Source organism: Lepisosteus platostomus, chromosome 19 (assembly GCF_059453375.1).
Source record: "Lepisosteus platostomus isolate fLepPlt1 chromosome 19, fLepPlt1.hap1, whole genome shotgun sequence".
Lineage (NCBI taxonomy): Eukaryota > Metazoa > Chordata > Actinopteri > Semionotiformes > Lepisosteidae > Lepisosteus > Lepisosteus platostomus.
In genome coordinates, this window is record NC_142629.1 from 14,058,836 (window position 1) to 14,073,738 (window position 14,903).

Consider the following 14,903-nt stretch of genomic DNA (forward strand, 5'->3'; position numbering starts at 1 on the left):
AAAAAAAGGAAAATGATTTGTCTATGACAGATATTTAAAAACACCTGTGTTATTTATAGCTGGCTTCTTAAAACTCTGCACCTGTCTTTCTGCCAAGTGTTTCTGGTATTACCTACTGTACTGTACAATGAGTAACACATAAATCCCCCCTTTTACACAAAACCACTTTTTTAATTTGATTTATTTAAAAAAAATGATTTAATTTTGTGAACTAAATTCTACATCAATGAAAAATATTTTTCACTTTGAAAACGGTGAAGCAGATTGAAGGTAGTATAATCCAAATTCATATCTGAACTGCGGTTTATGTCATGTAAGAGTTTGCCTCAAACATTATCAGAGTGAGCTGCACATTTGCCGGAAGTTTTGAAATTCTCAGCTCTGGGGAAGAAAGAGCAAAACTCAAGGCACTTTCAACCTCAAGTCTGTTGCAGTGCTTATTTTTGATCATCAAAAGTGTACAAAACACCACATATTGGGAGATGCTCAATTAGGCGGCTAGCCTTACGTTTCTATTTATAAATTCTTTAAAAAAATGTTGCATTGTAGTCGGAAACTTTTGGTGTTTTGTACAAATTAGCTGTTTATAAAAAACTCTTTCTCCTGCCTTTGGACCCATTGAGAACTTCTGATCTACAACCTACAACATTGTCTAGTTTACTGAAATGATTGGTTTACTTGGATCGTTGATCAAAAAAGAATGAGTAATGATCCTAATACAGATTCCAAAGGCGCTCTAGTAATTATGGCACCTCAGAGTATAAGTGTATTCTCACTATTAGTGTATCTTATCAAAAACCTCCTCAAAATCTTAATAACCAACTCTCTATCAATTACTGCTGTCACTTGTTCAAATACCTCTAAGAAATGAGTTAAACAGGCCCTGAGGTTTTAAAATCCATATTGACTGTAACCTAGAACGCTATCATCATACAGATGGCTCTCGAATTTAAGCTGTTGTTTCTATAACTGTATGTGTCACATAGGTGCTGCAAATTTTTCAGGTTTTCTAGGTTGTCGTGAATGTCATTTCCTGACCAGTGTAGCCAAGACATTCCCATTAACTCAGAAGAAGGAATTACTTTGCGTTACTTAAGTGCCGATTTGTTTACATATTTAGAAATTGGTGATTAAAGGGTCACCTGTAAAAAGATTGATCCATCAGAAATTGATAACGTCAGGTGGGCACGCTCAGTTTGCTGTAGAGTATGCCATATAAATATGTGCATGAGGTACCCCACTGGTAGTAATGAGGTATAACATCTGCCAATACTGTCTTAGGAAGAACCTTAAATCAAGACAGCTTGTCGTCTGACTTGAAATATAGAAATGAACTTTATGAGAAAGACTGTAGAGAGAGTTATGTCGTCCTTTCATGTTTGGGAGATGAGAAACACAGAATAGAAACAACAAGCTTTGCCATCAACTACCTACGGATGAATTAGCTACACAATCCACAGAGAATGCTCCAGTGAAGACCTGGCAAAGAAATCTTTCCGGGACCTGGAGCAGAGTTACCACATCTGTGGCATCGTACGCGAGTTGCACATCTCCTCCTTTAACGGTTGCGCAGATGCTAGAAAATTATTTTCATGAAAAGCAGCAAGAGGAGATGAACCTCTAAACTCTGCTGAAGTAAGGCTCTTCATGGTTGATTTCAAACTTATGTTTTGTGTCAAAGCTTATTGTTCTTGCTGATTTCCTGAATTTATAATGCAACATTCATATAACAACATTTTTTTTCAAATAAATTGCCAAGGCTCTAGGGCCTAAGGCTATATTTATTTCTTTAAGGACTTAAAGATATGCTTTTTACATACCAAATGCTGATACTAGGTGTAGACTTTCATATTTGTGTAGGAATTTCATTTAAGTGGTGGTGTCTAATATTTCATAAATGGTGTTTCCTACCCTCCCTCTCTGCATCCCAGCTTCACCCTTGCAGCTGTCTCCCTGGTTCATTCCTTGTTAGTGAGGGGTGTTGTGACAGCTCTGATCTTCAGCCAGTGCTGTCATTTCTTCAGCCAGGCAAAATAACGTGCACATTAAGTGCGCTGTTCCCTATATTCATGGGCTTGTTTCATCCTTACGCACATGTAATGCTCATTTTCCTGTTATTTTGTTAGTTCCATGGGTTCTAGGTATCTGCCAATTGGCTTTATTTTTCTTTACCCATAGTGCTGTATGGGTTTTTTTTCGAGTCTTTGAAGCCCATTTTGATAGTGCTGTTGATCGAGAGCAGTGCAACACTGAAATGTTTCCTCTTCCAACTTCCCTTTCAAAGGATTCTTCACAAATGGTGAAAATCAAGGGATTCTTCCCCTGGTGAAATCACAGAATGAAGAGATATTAAATAGTATCTGAGCAGAACAGAACAACATGGGCTTGAAGAAAATGTGCAATGGCTTGAAAAATGTGACACTAATTAACAGAAGAGGTATCATTGTGATTGGTGCCTCTTTATGTACAGCCACTGACTTAGACTTTTTCCGTAATTGGTGCATTAGAACACTGTGTGGAATGAAGGCAGAGAATAAAATAAGCACTCAAACTGTAAATGGTGGGTGGAATGGCCTCTGGAAAATTGAGAATATTTGTCTAACATTATAAGGTGAGAGTTTTGCATGGGACGAAAGTCTTTTGAATATTAATTTAGGCCGTAGCTCAGCCTGCTGCTATGAATGCAGTGTACTGATGCTCTGTGAAAGTGCTGCCCTGTGCTCTGAGCACATAGCCATGACATGCATTAAGCAGGGCTAACTTGAGCTTTCTGCAAAGCTCTGTCACTTCCAGCTCAGCTTTGCACCAGACAGCATCAGTGTACTACAGTAGCTTGTGCTGAGCAAGTCCCCACACACTGAGGAGCAGTGGGCACGGAGCACTGCTTTTCCTCTTGAAAACCTGTCACTCAGGTTGGGTCTTCTCTGGTCTTTTCTCTTCCTTTAGATTTTACATTAATATGTATCTCTGACATTCACTGCGTGTGCTCAGAAGTAAGGCCTTTCACCTTGTTTTACTTCAAAGACCCTTCCCATTCCTCTCATCCAGTTGTCATTAAGTGGGGTGAGATATAAAGTGATATTTGCTTTCCTTCAATATGGCAGCTCTGATGAGACCTCTCCCACTTGTGGCATTTCTTAATGAAGTCTGATCATAATATACTTCCCATTCCTGGATAGTTCCAGGTAAATTCCAACTGTGAAGGTGCTATACATTGAGATCCCCTAACAATGCACCAGACGGTATGCATTTTAAGTTAATCAGCATGATGTATTACATGTCCCTCTGATTTACAAACTGCCCTCTCATAACCTACTGATTTTGTCCATCAGGGGCTGAAATTTGTGCTTTTGTTTTTCTGCATTTTTGTTACGAATGAAACCTTATTTGAACGACATAGCGGTGTGTTTTTTTTTGTAAGAAACAGTCATTTAGCAAATTACTTTGAATGTGGTTATGTGTCAGAGAGGTGTCTATCTGGAAGTGTTAAGATCGTATGAATTCGCAGGACCATTGTGGTGAGTCCAACAGCAGTAGATAGAGAATGGGCACTCTACTGGTCTAATGAAAATGAGTACCCTTCTGTTGAATCATAATGTGTTCTGGAGTGTCTCAGTGTAAAGGTTTGAAACCAATTTTTTCTACAGAGATGCAGAACATCAGTTTTATGCCTCTGTTGAAGGATGAAACAGAATGCATTTAAATGTTTCCCTTAGTCTTAGTCAAAGGACTTTAACTGTGACCCTTCTTGTGTTTGATCACCACACTGCTCAGACTGATGAATTTGCTTACCTTACATCAGTTGCAAGGATTGTCTGTTGTTGTTTGTTCCTGGTCTGTGGCGAAAGTAAAGGAGGGCATAAGTTTTAGTGCAACAGCAAGACTGAGCACAGACAAGCATGCAAATGTTTTCATCACAACCCAGGTAAAGTCCAGAGCCGCGTCGCCAAATTCATTGAGTGTCCTGCTGACAGTGAAGTTTGAGTCACGCTCACTCTCAGTGAAGGGCAGGACGGGGGTTAGTAGTGTTTTAAAACACAGTGCACTAACGCTCCTGTTGTTTCCTTTAATTGCAGAGCCTGGGATCGGCAGACAGAAAAGAAGCTCAGCAGAAAAAGTAAGTCAGCCAGTCACTCATTTTCTTCCATTTGGTCTTTACTACAGCTTTCCTACACTGTTATCACAATCTTTGAACATCCTGAAATATTACCATCAGATATTTCCACTTTGGCAAGTTAGTCCCTGGAAATTTAGTTGTAAATTGTGAGCTTTTTGGGAATCTTTATTGCAGCTGGCTAGTGACCAAGCTCAGAACTGACAAAGCCTGGGCTATGACAAAGACTTAGGCTGCCCTTTACTGATCTTTGTCCCCACTTGAGATTTTTCTCTCATATGATCCTTCCCCAGTTCACCCACAGGTACTCTTATTCTATCATCCCCTGAGCAGTTGTCCAAGATTGGCTCTGCAAAACCTTTTCAGGAGCTTTTCGTTTCCCTGGGGTTCTCGCAGTGTTGCCAGGAGAGGAAAACGATATGGAAGACTAGCACAGAACACATGCCACTGCAAGTAAAATCCAAATTACTGGAGAGCACAGTTGATATGCTACGGTTTTAATAGTGCTTGCTGTCTCATCAGGGTGAACGGATTCCATAAGCAGTCAGTCAGTTTGCACCGTATCAGTTGCAGCTAACTTGATTTTACTGAGCTGATATCTACACTTCTCATGATTTATATTCATTTACACCAGACTTTATTTATTATGAAAAGGTTATTAATGAATACAATAGCAACTGATAGATTAGCTTTGTAGATAAACTGGAACTACAGGTGTTGGGCACCTGGTGAAATTGGACAGATATGATGCTAACAACTTCTACAATGCAATGAGCAGAGCTTGGTTTATGTTGCTATGAGTAATGTTTCTAAAGGTTATTAAGCATGTGGAAATTATACTTTTTATTTTAACAACGTATGTGCAATATGGAACACCAAATATTTTTGATCCCCACGGATCAAACTTTAGTATGAAGAGTTTTGCAAGAGACCACAAACCCGTGGACATTGGCAAAGAATTGGTTTATTGTTTAAGTTCCTGTTTATGATACCAACGCAGCTTAATGACAGACTATTTACCAGCAAAAAGAAGCAGCAACGTTTAATGTCACAGAATTTAAAAGGAGATAAAACACAACGATACAGTGTGAATTCAAGTTTGAAACCCACTTTTAGATCAAACATCAAACATTCATTCATGTGTCCTTTCAGAAGCTGAAAAACACCACAGTGTGACAGAAGTTCCTTTCTTGATTGCTGTTCAATGTTACTGCTGGAGCCAGTGTTTTAAAGTTCACTGTTGCTTTTCAAATCGCATGATATGAGCTGTAACTCTGTTGCCATGGATTCATAGTAACAGGTTTTGTAGCAGGCAGTCCTTTGTAGGCCTACTTCCTTGTAACTCTGTCTGTGTTAGGCCTGACATTCTCAAAACTTAAAATCAAAGGTAAGGGTGATGTCCAGAGCTTATTGTTCCTGGTTAAAATTCACTCTGATTTTTCTAAATGCCATGATAATAGTTTTAGGTTAAATACCTACTGTACCTCAAGTATTTGTTTTCATTTATGCACAGTTTTCTGGAAACAAGAGGGTTCAGTTATTCTGGAGGTGGAACCGGTAACAGTAGTTAAACCAGGATTTGATCTCGCCACCCTCCGATAAAGAGCCCTAATTATCATTTCTTCACAGTGCCATTCCAATTACAAGCACTGATTTATAGAAAATAAATTGTGGAAGAAGGTGTGCAACTTGAGCTGTAACGTGAATCTTGCACACCATATCTACATTCCTCAATCACGAAACATAATCGTTTCCTCTTACGTTTCCCGTAGAAACTCAAACAATAATTAAAAATCCAAACCCACAGTATATTCTACTGTATCTCGGGACCATTGGGAACTGTATCAAGTGATGCAACGTTTGTCTGTAGCTCCAGCAAGGAATGGAACAGGATTTAATTCATCACCATGGGAACAGGTGGTAGATTGCTCTCAGTTGTCTGAACTGGTGCGGTAAAAGAATAAAAAACACATTGCATAGGTGGGAAGTAAGACCAATGTGCATCTGTGCTAAAGTATTTGTATATAAATCCCATGAATACACAAGGAGAGTACAGGAAAAAATAGGTGATTAAAAATAACTGATGAATGATGGTCCCCCGTGACTCATTTTTGTAAAACTCCAAAATTAGTGTTGATAACTGTCATCGTTATCTTTAAAAATTGCACAAGGAAAACTCTGGAATATGACGCTCTGTCTCCCAGACTATTTGTTTGGTAGAGGAGATACTTTAAGTAACGTTTATACATTAAGAGTTGACCATAGATGAAAATGATAGGGTGGCCAAAAGAATACATCCCTAGATTTATTATTTATGTAAATGTATTTATGTATTTATGTCAAGCTGTTTCCAATTGACCCTGGTGTTCAAAGTGTGTAAGGAAGTGGTAAACCAGAACTGTTGTTTGTACAGAGTACTGTACAATCATGCCATATGATTTTTTTGAATATTCGTGAATGTTTACAGATTAGAGGAGACCTTTCATTCCTCATTACCCCATTCGATTTTTAGTAGCTAATTGATCCAAGGATCTCATCCAGCTGTTTCTTCAAAACAGCCCGAGTAACAGCTTCAACAACATGGCTGGGTAGTTTGTTCCAGACTCTCACAGCCTCCTGCACTTTCTGTTTTCGATGTAGTGCTTCACTGTTGTTCTTGGGGAAGAGTTTTCTCAGGAAGAAAAAGGCAATAGGAACTGGAAAGAATCTTAGATAAAAGGAAGCTCAATATTTGACACTGCATGCTGGTCAATGGATTAGGTAAATGGTAAGTGTCTCTGTCTTCAAAGTAGTCCAATCATTTTTCCCAGCAGTATCAGATCATTTATTTTGTAGTCACTGATAGACTACACATCTTTTTGTTTGTTCTGAACATGTTAGCGGTTAATTTGCCAGGCCCAGTGGGCAGTTCAAGATTGAAAACCAAATATCAGGTGTGCAAAGCTGCACTTGTAAGGGGGTGATCAAGCCAGGTACGAGAAGCTCTGCCTTCGGCTTTGATGAGTGTGAAGGGAATATGCTCATTCTGAGGGGCCGCAGTAGTTCCTGAGAACTTCCTTCTGTGATCATCGGGGATGACGATGACCCCGAGTGCTGGCGATCATAATCACAGCACTCAAAAGCATATGTCCTCGAGCTTTGGCGAGAGATTTCTGTTGATTAAAGGACAATTGTTCCCTTTCCACAAGCTCTGGGATGAGAGCATGCATGTGTTCACACTGCAGAGTGAATCACCCAGCTGACTCACTCCTTTAAACTGCGTATTTGTATGTGTGCCAGAATGACATTTTTTGCTGGTTACCCCAACTGTGACGGAGCGTTCTTTCAGGGCCCGATGCAGACAGCAAAATCCGGGGAGGAGTGAGGAAAACATGGGGAAAAAAGCATGCAAAGGGGCTGGAAGGAAAACAGGGGGTGTGTCCAGGGTGTGCTGGTGTTCGGGGGAGGTGTGGCCGAGGCAAACAGTCCAAAGGAGTCCGAGGCAAATCCATGAGCGGCGATAGTCCAAGACCGGGTGGTCCATCCTGACGAAGACGAACAAAGTTAAAAGCCGGAGCGGGATCCGGCAGGGGGACGGGGGAATAAAGGGGGGGTCACGGGACCAGACGCTCCCTAATCCCGGACTCAGAAAGTCAGGATGCTGTGATGAAGCCTGTGCCGTCGAGTTGCTCCTGGATTTGCGGATAGGCGGGCTTCCGGGGGTCCATCTTCCAACGCTGAGCCAGATTGGCAGGAACGCCTGGCTTTTACAGGACAGGGGGCAGGAACCGGAGGCAGGTGCAGGGGATCAGTAGAAAACTGAAGGAAGGACAGGAGCGTTCTTAAGGGGAGGGGTTTAAGAGCGTGACACTAACCACTCCCCACCATGCTTGCAAACCACTGGATTGAGACATTAGACTTTGGAAAGTGCAGGTGGAAGACAGGCGATTAGGGTGGTCTTTCTTTTCTTCCTAAGATTTAGCACAGGAGAGGTAGAACAAACTGAGACCCTGGGGATCTTTGGGGAAACTTCTAATTTAAGATTACCGGTGTAGGAATTAAATTATTTCAGTCAGTAATCCATTTTACTGTCTCCAATGATACCTGGAGCGTTTTGGTTTTTGGAGAATGGGAGAGACAGTGATTTGTTATTTTCGTTTTCGATTTGCATTAATATAAACTCATGGGCCCTATGAAATGAAATAGGTTGGAATCAGGTCCACTAGCCAGATCGGTTCAGGGATCCTTGATACTTGAAGGTCCGTGAGAGTTTGACTCAACTGGACACTACTATGGAGCTGAAAATTGACACCTCTAAAGTGGCACAGTGGAAGTGTTAAAGGACTTGTTCTACCTTAAGTGGACAGACGAGGAAAAATGTTCAGCATAAAGGTGATATATGCTGTCTGCTTTAGTAGACCACATCAGTAAATGGATTAAGTTGTGTGAAGGGCCAATTTGAAGAGCAAATTGAGAACGGCACCATTTATTTTATTGTTTCTGCCTGGCAGTCTGGATAGGGGCTTTTAACCAGGGTTCATTTTCTTCAAATTGAATCTGTTCTGTTTAGGGTTGGTTTGCATCCTCTAGTCCTGGAATCCTACTGTAATTAGACCCGAAGGACTAACAAATGAAATAGATATTTTAGTGAAAAGCAGTCGTGAAGCTGAGGCTTGATAAAATACAAAAGCTTTATCAGCCCCAGTGGCCAAAAAGTTAATCAAGTATAACATTCATTGTGGATGTAGTTTAAGTGAGTGATTTACCAGCGAGTAAGTGATTAAAAGCTCCAGGAAGCACCTCCTCGTGCTTATCAAATCATGCTAAATCATCTTTCAGTTGCAGTTCATCGGGGTCTGAACACATTCGGAGGCTGTTGTCTCCAGCTCTTGCAAGCAAAAGAGAGTGAGAATGTTGATTTGACTTGTTTATCTTGGTGTGAAATTCTAACAGATGTATTCAAGGACACCTTGAACTATCTGTCAAGAATATAATGCTCATTCCTGGACTGAGGTAATGAGAAGATGGGAGACCAGTATTTGGTAGATAGAAATGACAGGTTGTTTTAACACTTTTGTTAATATACTGGTTTTGTTGGGTGCCAATTGAACACTGATCTTGGCAGTGGTGCTTGAGGGTCACAGTCCCACTCTGCATTCATTGTCATGTGAGATCATGTGATACGAAAGAGGAGTCACACCTTCTGCATTGCATAATCAACCCACTGGAGCTCAGCAGGTGTGAGCCTGGTCAGTACCTGGATGGAAGACCTCCTGGGAAAGCTAAGGTTGCTGCTTGAAGTGGTGTTAGTGGGGCCATTAGGGGGCGCTCACCCTGTGGTCAATGTGGGTCCTAATGCCCCAGTATAATGACGAGAACACTGATAATGCCCCTTATTTCCGTCTTCCGTCTTCTGTCCCATGTTAGCAGCCTCGGCCCTTAAAATCTTTTTTTTTTGTCAGCTGAATGTAAAAAGAGAAACTACATTTTGCGGAAGGTCTCCAGTAACCGCAGGAGAAAATTTGCTTCTAACATGATTAACGTTAACGTGATCACTCAGAGAAGCAATTACCCAAAATAAGATCAACAACAGGGGCTTGCTTATGAATCCAGGCCTAACAATCTGAGACCAGTAACAGAAATTACATTGTGGAAGCCTTAATCTGACTTCTTTTGTGCATTGGCTGGATAAGATCACTTAAATAATAACTACCAAATGGGCTAGATGGGCCCAATGACCTCCTCTAGTTTGAAGGCTTTGATATGTATTTATGGCCTAAGCTGTTTACGGCCTATTTACACACCCAAAGGCACATTTCTGTGCTTACAATCCTTTTGGTAGATGGAGAGACCCATGTCAGTGTCACAGTCCTAGCTGCTTGTGTCCCTCTGGAAGAAAAGGACAAGTCTATTGACACAAACTTGTGTGGCTGTTCTACAGGGACGTATGTGAATTTCCTGTTCAGCGAGCTCATTCTACGTGCTGGGGTTCAACATTTTATTCAGTGATAGTTCCTGCTATTGTGGCCAGAGCACGTCATTTTAATACGAAAACGCAAACTGGAAACTCATGGAATTCACGAACCAATGAATTCACAATAGTCTTGTGGCACACCACAATAATAATGGTTATCTGACGTGTAAATAACAAATGAATCCAACCACCAATCTTCCAATTAACTTATAAAGATAGCGACAAACATTAATTAATTGTTCATAACTTGCTTTGCTCTCCATAGTCTACACTTTCTGCTATACCATTCTGAACAACCAAACAAATCAACTTATTTACAAATTCTCTGTGGTTTGGAAGCACAGTCTCTGTTTATTTGTCGTTATGTGGGAGGAAGTTAATTTGATATTAGGCTTTTCATTTCACTGATTATCTTCTCCCTGTATAAATATTGTTTTAAAAAATTAAACCATACAATTGTGCGAATGCTTTTTTGATATTCAGTTTGGAGAAGTAGTTAAAAGCGCCTTGTGATGTATTGCGTTGTGTTTGTTTAATTTCTTTAATGCAAGCAGTATTTAGAGTTTTATGACATTGCTTGTTCCTTAGTGTGTACAGTTAATTACTTCTGTTTCTTGCTGTAGGCATTGTAGGGCAGATGCAAGAAGGAGACAGCGACTGCAGTGATTTATCTTAGAAAGAAGAGTTAGTTAATTGTTTGCAAATGAGAATTCACCTGTAGGCCTGTGGTTAGGTAAGACTTCATTACAGAGCTAATGGAAAAGACCAGATATGAATTGATGTGTTTTTTTTTAAAAGTCTGAGTCATCATTTTCTCTCATCTTTGGTCAGTGAATTTTACTACTGTGATTTCTAGCTAATTCTTGTTCTGGAGGTGCAATTAAACTTGTATCTCTTGATGGTGATACTATAATATTTGCTGTTGCTGCAAAGTTGCTCAACACATTTGTCTTCTCCCGAATTGGCTACTGTAATGCTCTACTCACTGGGGTTTCTAAATCCACACTGAACAAACTCCAGAAGGTCCAAAATTTGGCAGCTAGAATTATGACCAGGTCTAGTGCAAGTGATCACATCACTCCCTGCACTGGCTTCCTGTCAGGTTTTGTGTCGGCCTCAAAATCCTCATGCTCACTTATAAGGCTCTGCATGGCTTGGCACCTCAGTACCTGCCTGAGCTACTACTACCCTACTCCTCACCTCTCAACCTTCGTTCTTCTAATTCTGTTCTCCTATCTGTCCCCCAAGCCCGTCTATGGGTGACAGTGCTTTCTCCTGTTATGCCCCAAAGCTCTTGAACTCTCTCCCCAAGGATACCAGAGAGTCACCTTCTCTAAACCTTCTTCTTTAGAGGAGCCTTTACTTAACTGGTTCTGTTATTTATCCCTCTGCTCCTACTGCATTAAGAACCCCCATCTTCTGTCTCCTCTCATTGTGTATTCTCATTGTGGCTATCTTGTATATGTTTTATTGTTGTTGTTCTGTAAAGTGCTTTGACAAGCCACCATTAAAGGCGCTATATAAAATAAAGTTTTTAGTATTATTATTGATTGACTGCGTATATGGGCAATTAACTGATATGTACTGCTTTGTTGAGAGAGAAACAAAAGAGCTGAGTCAGCAAGTGTTTTGCAAGAGTTCAGGGCCCTGTGCTGTATGTTCACAGTTGCCGTGACTACCAAAAATCCTCCGCCAAAAATTGTGGCCTCGGCAGTGTGCTCCCGCAAGCAATGGATACTGACATCCATGTTGGACGCTTTCCCGGTTCTTTCTTGACACTCCAGTTCTGTAGCCGATTAAGAAGGTGATTCTGACAAAAACTCTGTGTTTCAGAGTACCCTGCGTTTCCTTTTGTCGGGACTGATGTGACTGATGGAGTCTCTCAGCCACAGAACATTCCTGATCGCCACAGCGGTTTCCAGGGATGACCGCAAGGCAACGCGGCATGAGTGTTCACCAAAACAGAAGGATGTGGTGCCTAACCTCTCCCTGCCTCTTTAAAAATGAAGGCCCTTCTTTGGGTCCACTTTGACAGCTTTATTAGTGGAAATCTTCATATTTGTGGATTTGAGACTCTCCCAGTTTTGTCTTTAGGTGGTCTGTTTAATTTTTGGTTTCCTCTCGTTGGTTGGACGGCGGTAAAGGTTTCATTAAGCAAAGGCTGCAATGTTAGCAGAAGGTTAATGTGACTGAAGGATCCCAGACTACTGAAGAGGAAATATATTCCTCGATTAATTTTTTCTTCTTCTAATGCATAGGTTTACAATAGCAGGAGAATAAGCAAGCAGCCCACTGAATGCTGGCTCCCTGACTTTCTCTTGGAGAGCTCAAGTGGTTGTTTTAAGAAATGGCTGGCCGGTGCTTTTGAAGTGGCTTGGCCGCAGCGCTACTCTGATGTTTCAGAACTTCCTGAGCACAAGCACGGCAGATTATTTCGGCGGCAGAGACTGGAGATTGTTTTGGAAAGGCGGGGGAATCCAATTTTTTTTCAATTTTATACATTTTCTTTTCCTGACAGGCATGGCCCTTTCCATGCTGTCTTTTTAAAAAAAAAAAACACACGCACAAAATGCGACACCATGCAACGCAGAGCAAAGCGATTGCTAAGAGGCTTAGTTAGTGATATGTGGGATGGCGGCAGTGTTTTACATAGAGAATTAATGACTTGGGGACCAAATGACTAAATTGTAATAATAAAAAAAATGGGGAAAAGCATTTTACTTTATTATGAGGATAAAGCATTTCTGCAGTGAGTCCAACACAGTCCCACATTTCCCAGTAAGATACCAATTGCAGTTTCACACTGCTCCAATTTGTTGTTAATAAGATTCTACCAGGAGTTTTGGGTAGTGATAAATGTTTCCATGTTCCGCTCTGGAGGGTCGTGAGTTCATATTTCAGGTGAGGATACTGCTGCTGTAGCTCTTAGCAAGGTGCTTTGCTGTGATTGATCCCAGAAGTCCAACCTCATCGATTGGTACCCAAATTCATGTGAAAGAATACAAATGATTGTAAGTTGCTTTGAGCAAAAGCATTTGAAAATAATTGAATCAATAATAATCTTTATGGCAGAGCCTCAGATTAATTTTTCTGTCCGGCCATGTTATATACATTTTAAATTGCTCATTTTGATTTTTAATTTTAATCACCGTGCCTAGATGCTGCGTTTGACTCATCCGGATCACCAATGGATTAAATAAATAAAGGATTAAATTTAAAAAAAAAAGACCTTTTCTGAGCAACCGTTATAATTACGCTTTCTAAGCATGCAAATGACGTATCTGTGAAAAAATACATTCAGAATCCTTCAGGAGTGTCCATACATCTCTATACATGACCCCATCCAAACACCTACTTCCAATAAAGGCTAGAAAAAAAGCATCTGTGAAGTTTTTAGCACTCCCACATAGTTTTTAATTGGTTGGAAGACTAATCCCCCTATTGGAGCGCTGGGCTCTTGGTCTTACGGACTGCTGGTTTGAATTCGGGCTGTGCCGCTCACCAGCTGTGGTTGGAAGACTGGATGGCGTGCAGCTGGTGATGCTTGTATTTCTTTTGCTGCCAGGGTGACCCTTGGACTTGAGTGGCACTGGAGGAAAATGTCTGGAATTTCTGAAAGGAAAGAGCGGGACTGTGCTTGATCACGTTTGGGCCGAGGAAGAGCCCCTTTTTAACCTCTGCTTAAAAATCCACCTTCAGCAGTTCAGTTGTGAGCCGTTTTAGAACCGTTTCAATTATTCTTATTTTAGACAGTGTCCTTCAGAAAGACGTATTAAAACATATAGGAAACAACCTTCCTCGTACAATTTTGCTCTGGAAAATATCAAAGAACTCTGCTTTAACCATTAGGTTTTGAGCTTTAGTGGAATGACCATTCTAATATTTTTTTATAGGGCATTCTTGCTTTGATTATTAACTGTTTTTTTTAATTATCTTTTGTATTATACCTATTTGACCTCTTTTCTATTACTACTAATTTCCCATTTAAAGTACTTTGATCTTTGTGCATGAAAGACACTTTTTAAATGAAAAAAAAAAACAATGCTAAAAAGGAGCATAAAGAAAGCTGAGCCTGAGGCACAGAGGGTGGAATAGCGCAGATGTGACAGTCACAGAGGTAGCTTTCCTTACAAGTGGCTCTGGGCATTTAGGTTTTAGAGTTACGGGAGCTTAGGTCTAAAGTAATGAGAAGGGAGACTCAATGTGCTTTGAGTTGTGGATTCGCAGGCCTTGTCACCAAGAGTTTTCCCTTTCCTAATGAGTAAGGGTGGGGCTATCTGCGCCCCTCACAACATTACGTCATGCCTCAGGCCGCAGGCCCTGCCGTTATTCTCACTTTTGAGACCTGCTGGCATGTTCCCAGCTGTCCCGGCTCCCGTTGATGGGGGGGAAACCGCGGCCCTTGAAGTGGCCCTGGTGCGCCGACGGTAACAGGAGCACAGATGGTAAGAGGGCCTGGGTGCCGTTTTCACTGCATGGGAATTAAAGAGCCCGCTTCCAAGAGCCCTCTGACACACATTTTCTCACACACCTAAAAGATTAGGTCACCCACATGCGTGAAATTGGGATTTTGAATGTCACTACAACCGACCCCTTCTTAAATTGTGTTTTATTTTGTCCTTCCCCCCCACTTATATCTTTTCATGATGTAACTCATAGCTGGAGCACGATGTCATCGGTGAAAAGTCACATAGCAAGCAGGCAAGGGAATCCGTCTTGCTCAACTATCTTGTGGCCTGACGGTTTGCTTTTTAATCCTCTTATACAGTCAGTTGGCATCTAACCTGCCAGTGGTCTTCACCACTTGTTGCTTTTCTCGTCCTTTTGTTACTGCAT

At 41.0% G+C, this 14,903-nt stretch overlaps 1 protein-coding gene across 4 annotated transcripts in view; it reads left to right on the forward strand.

The window, feature by feature from the left end:
- ankfn1b (ankyrin repeat and fibronectin type III domain containing 1b) overlaps window positions 1-14,903 on the forward strand; it is a 247,305-nt gene that overhangs the window by 156,751 nt on the left and 75,651 nt on the right. For all 4 annotated transcript variants that reach the window (XM_088613116.1, XM_088613114.1, XM_088613115.1 and 1 more), the window contains one exon: window positions 4,077-4,117. In XM_088613116.1, the coding sequence (XP_088469242.1) occupies window positions 4,077-4,117 (41 nt within the window). The remainder of the gene's footprint in view (window positions 1-4,076; window positions 4,118-14,903) is intronic.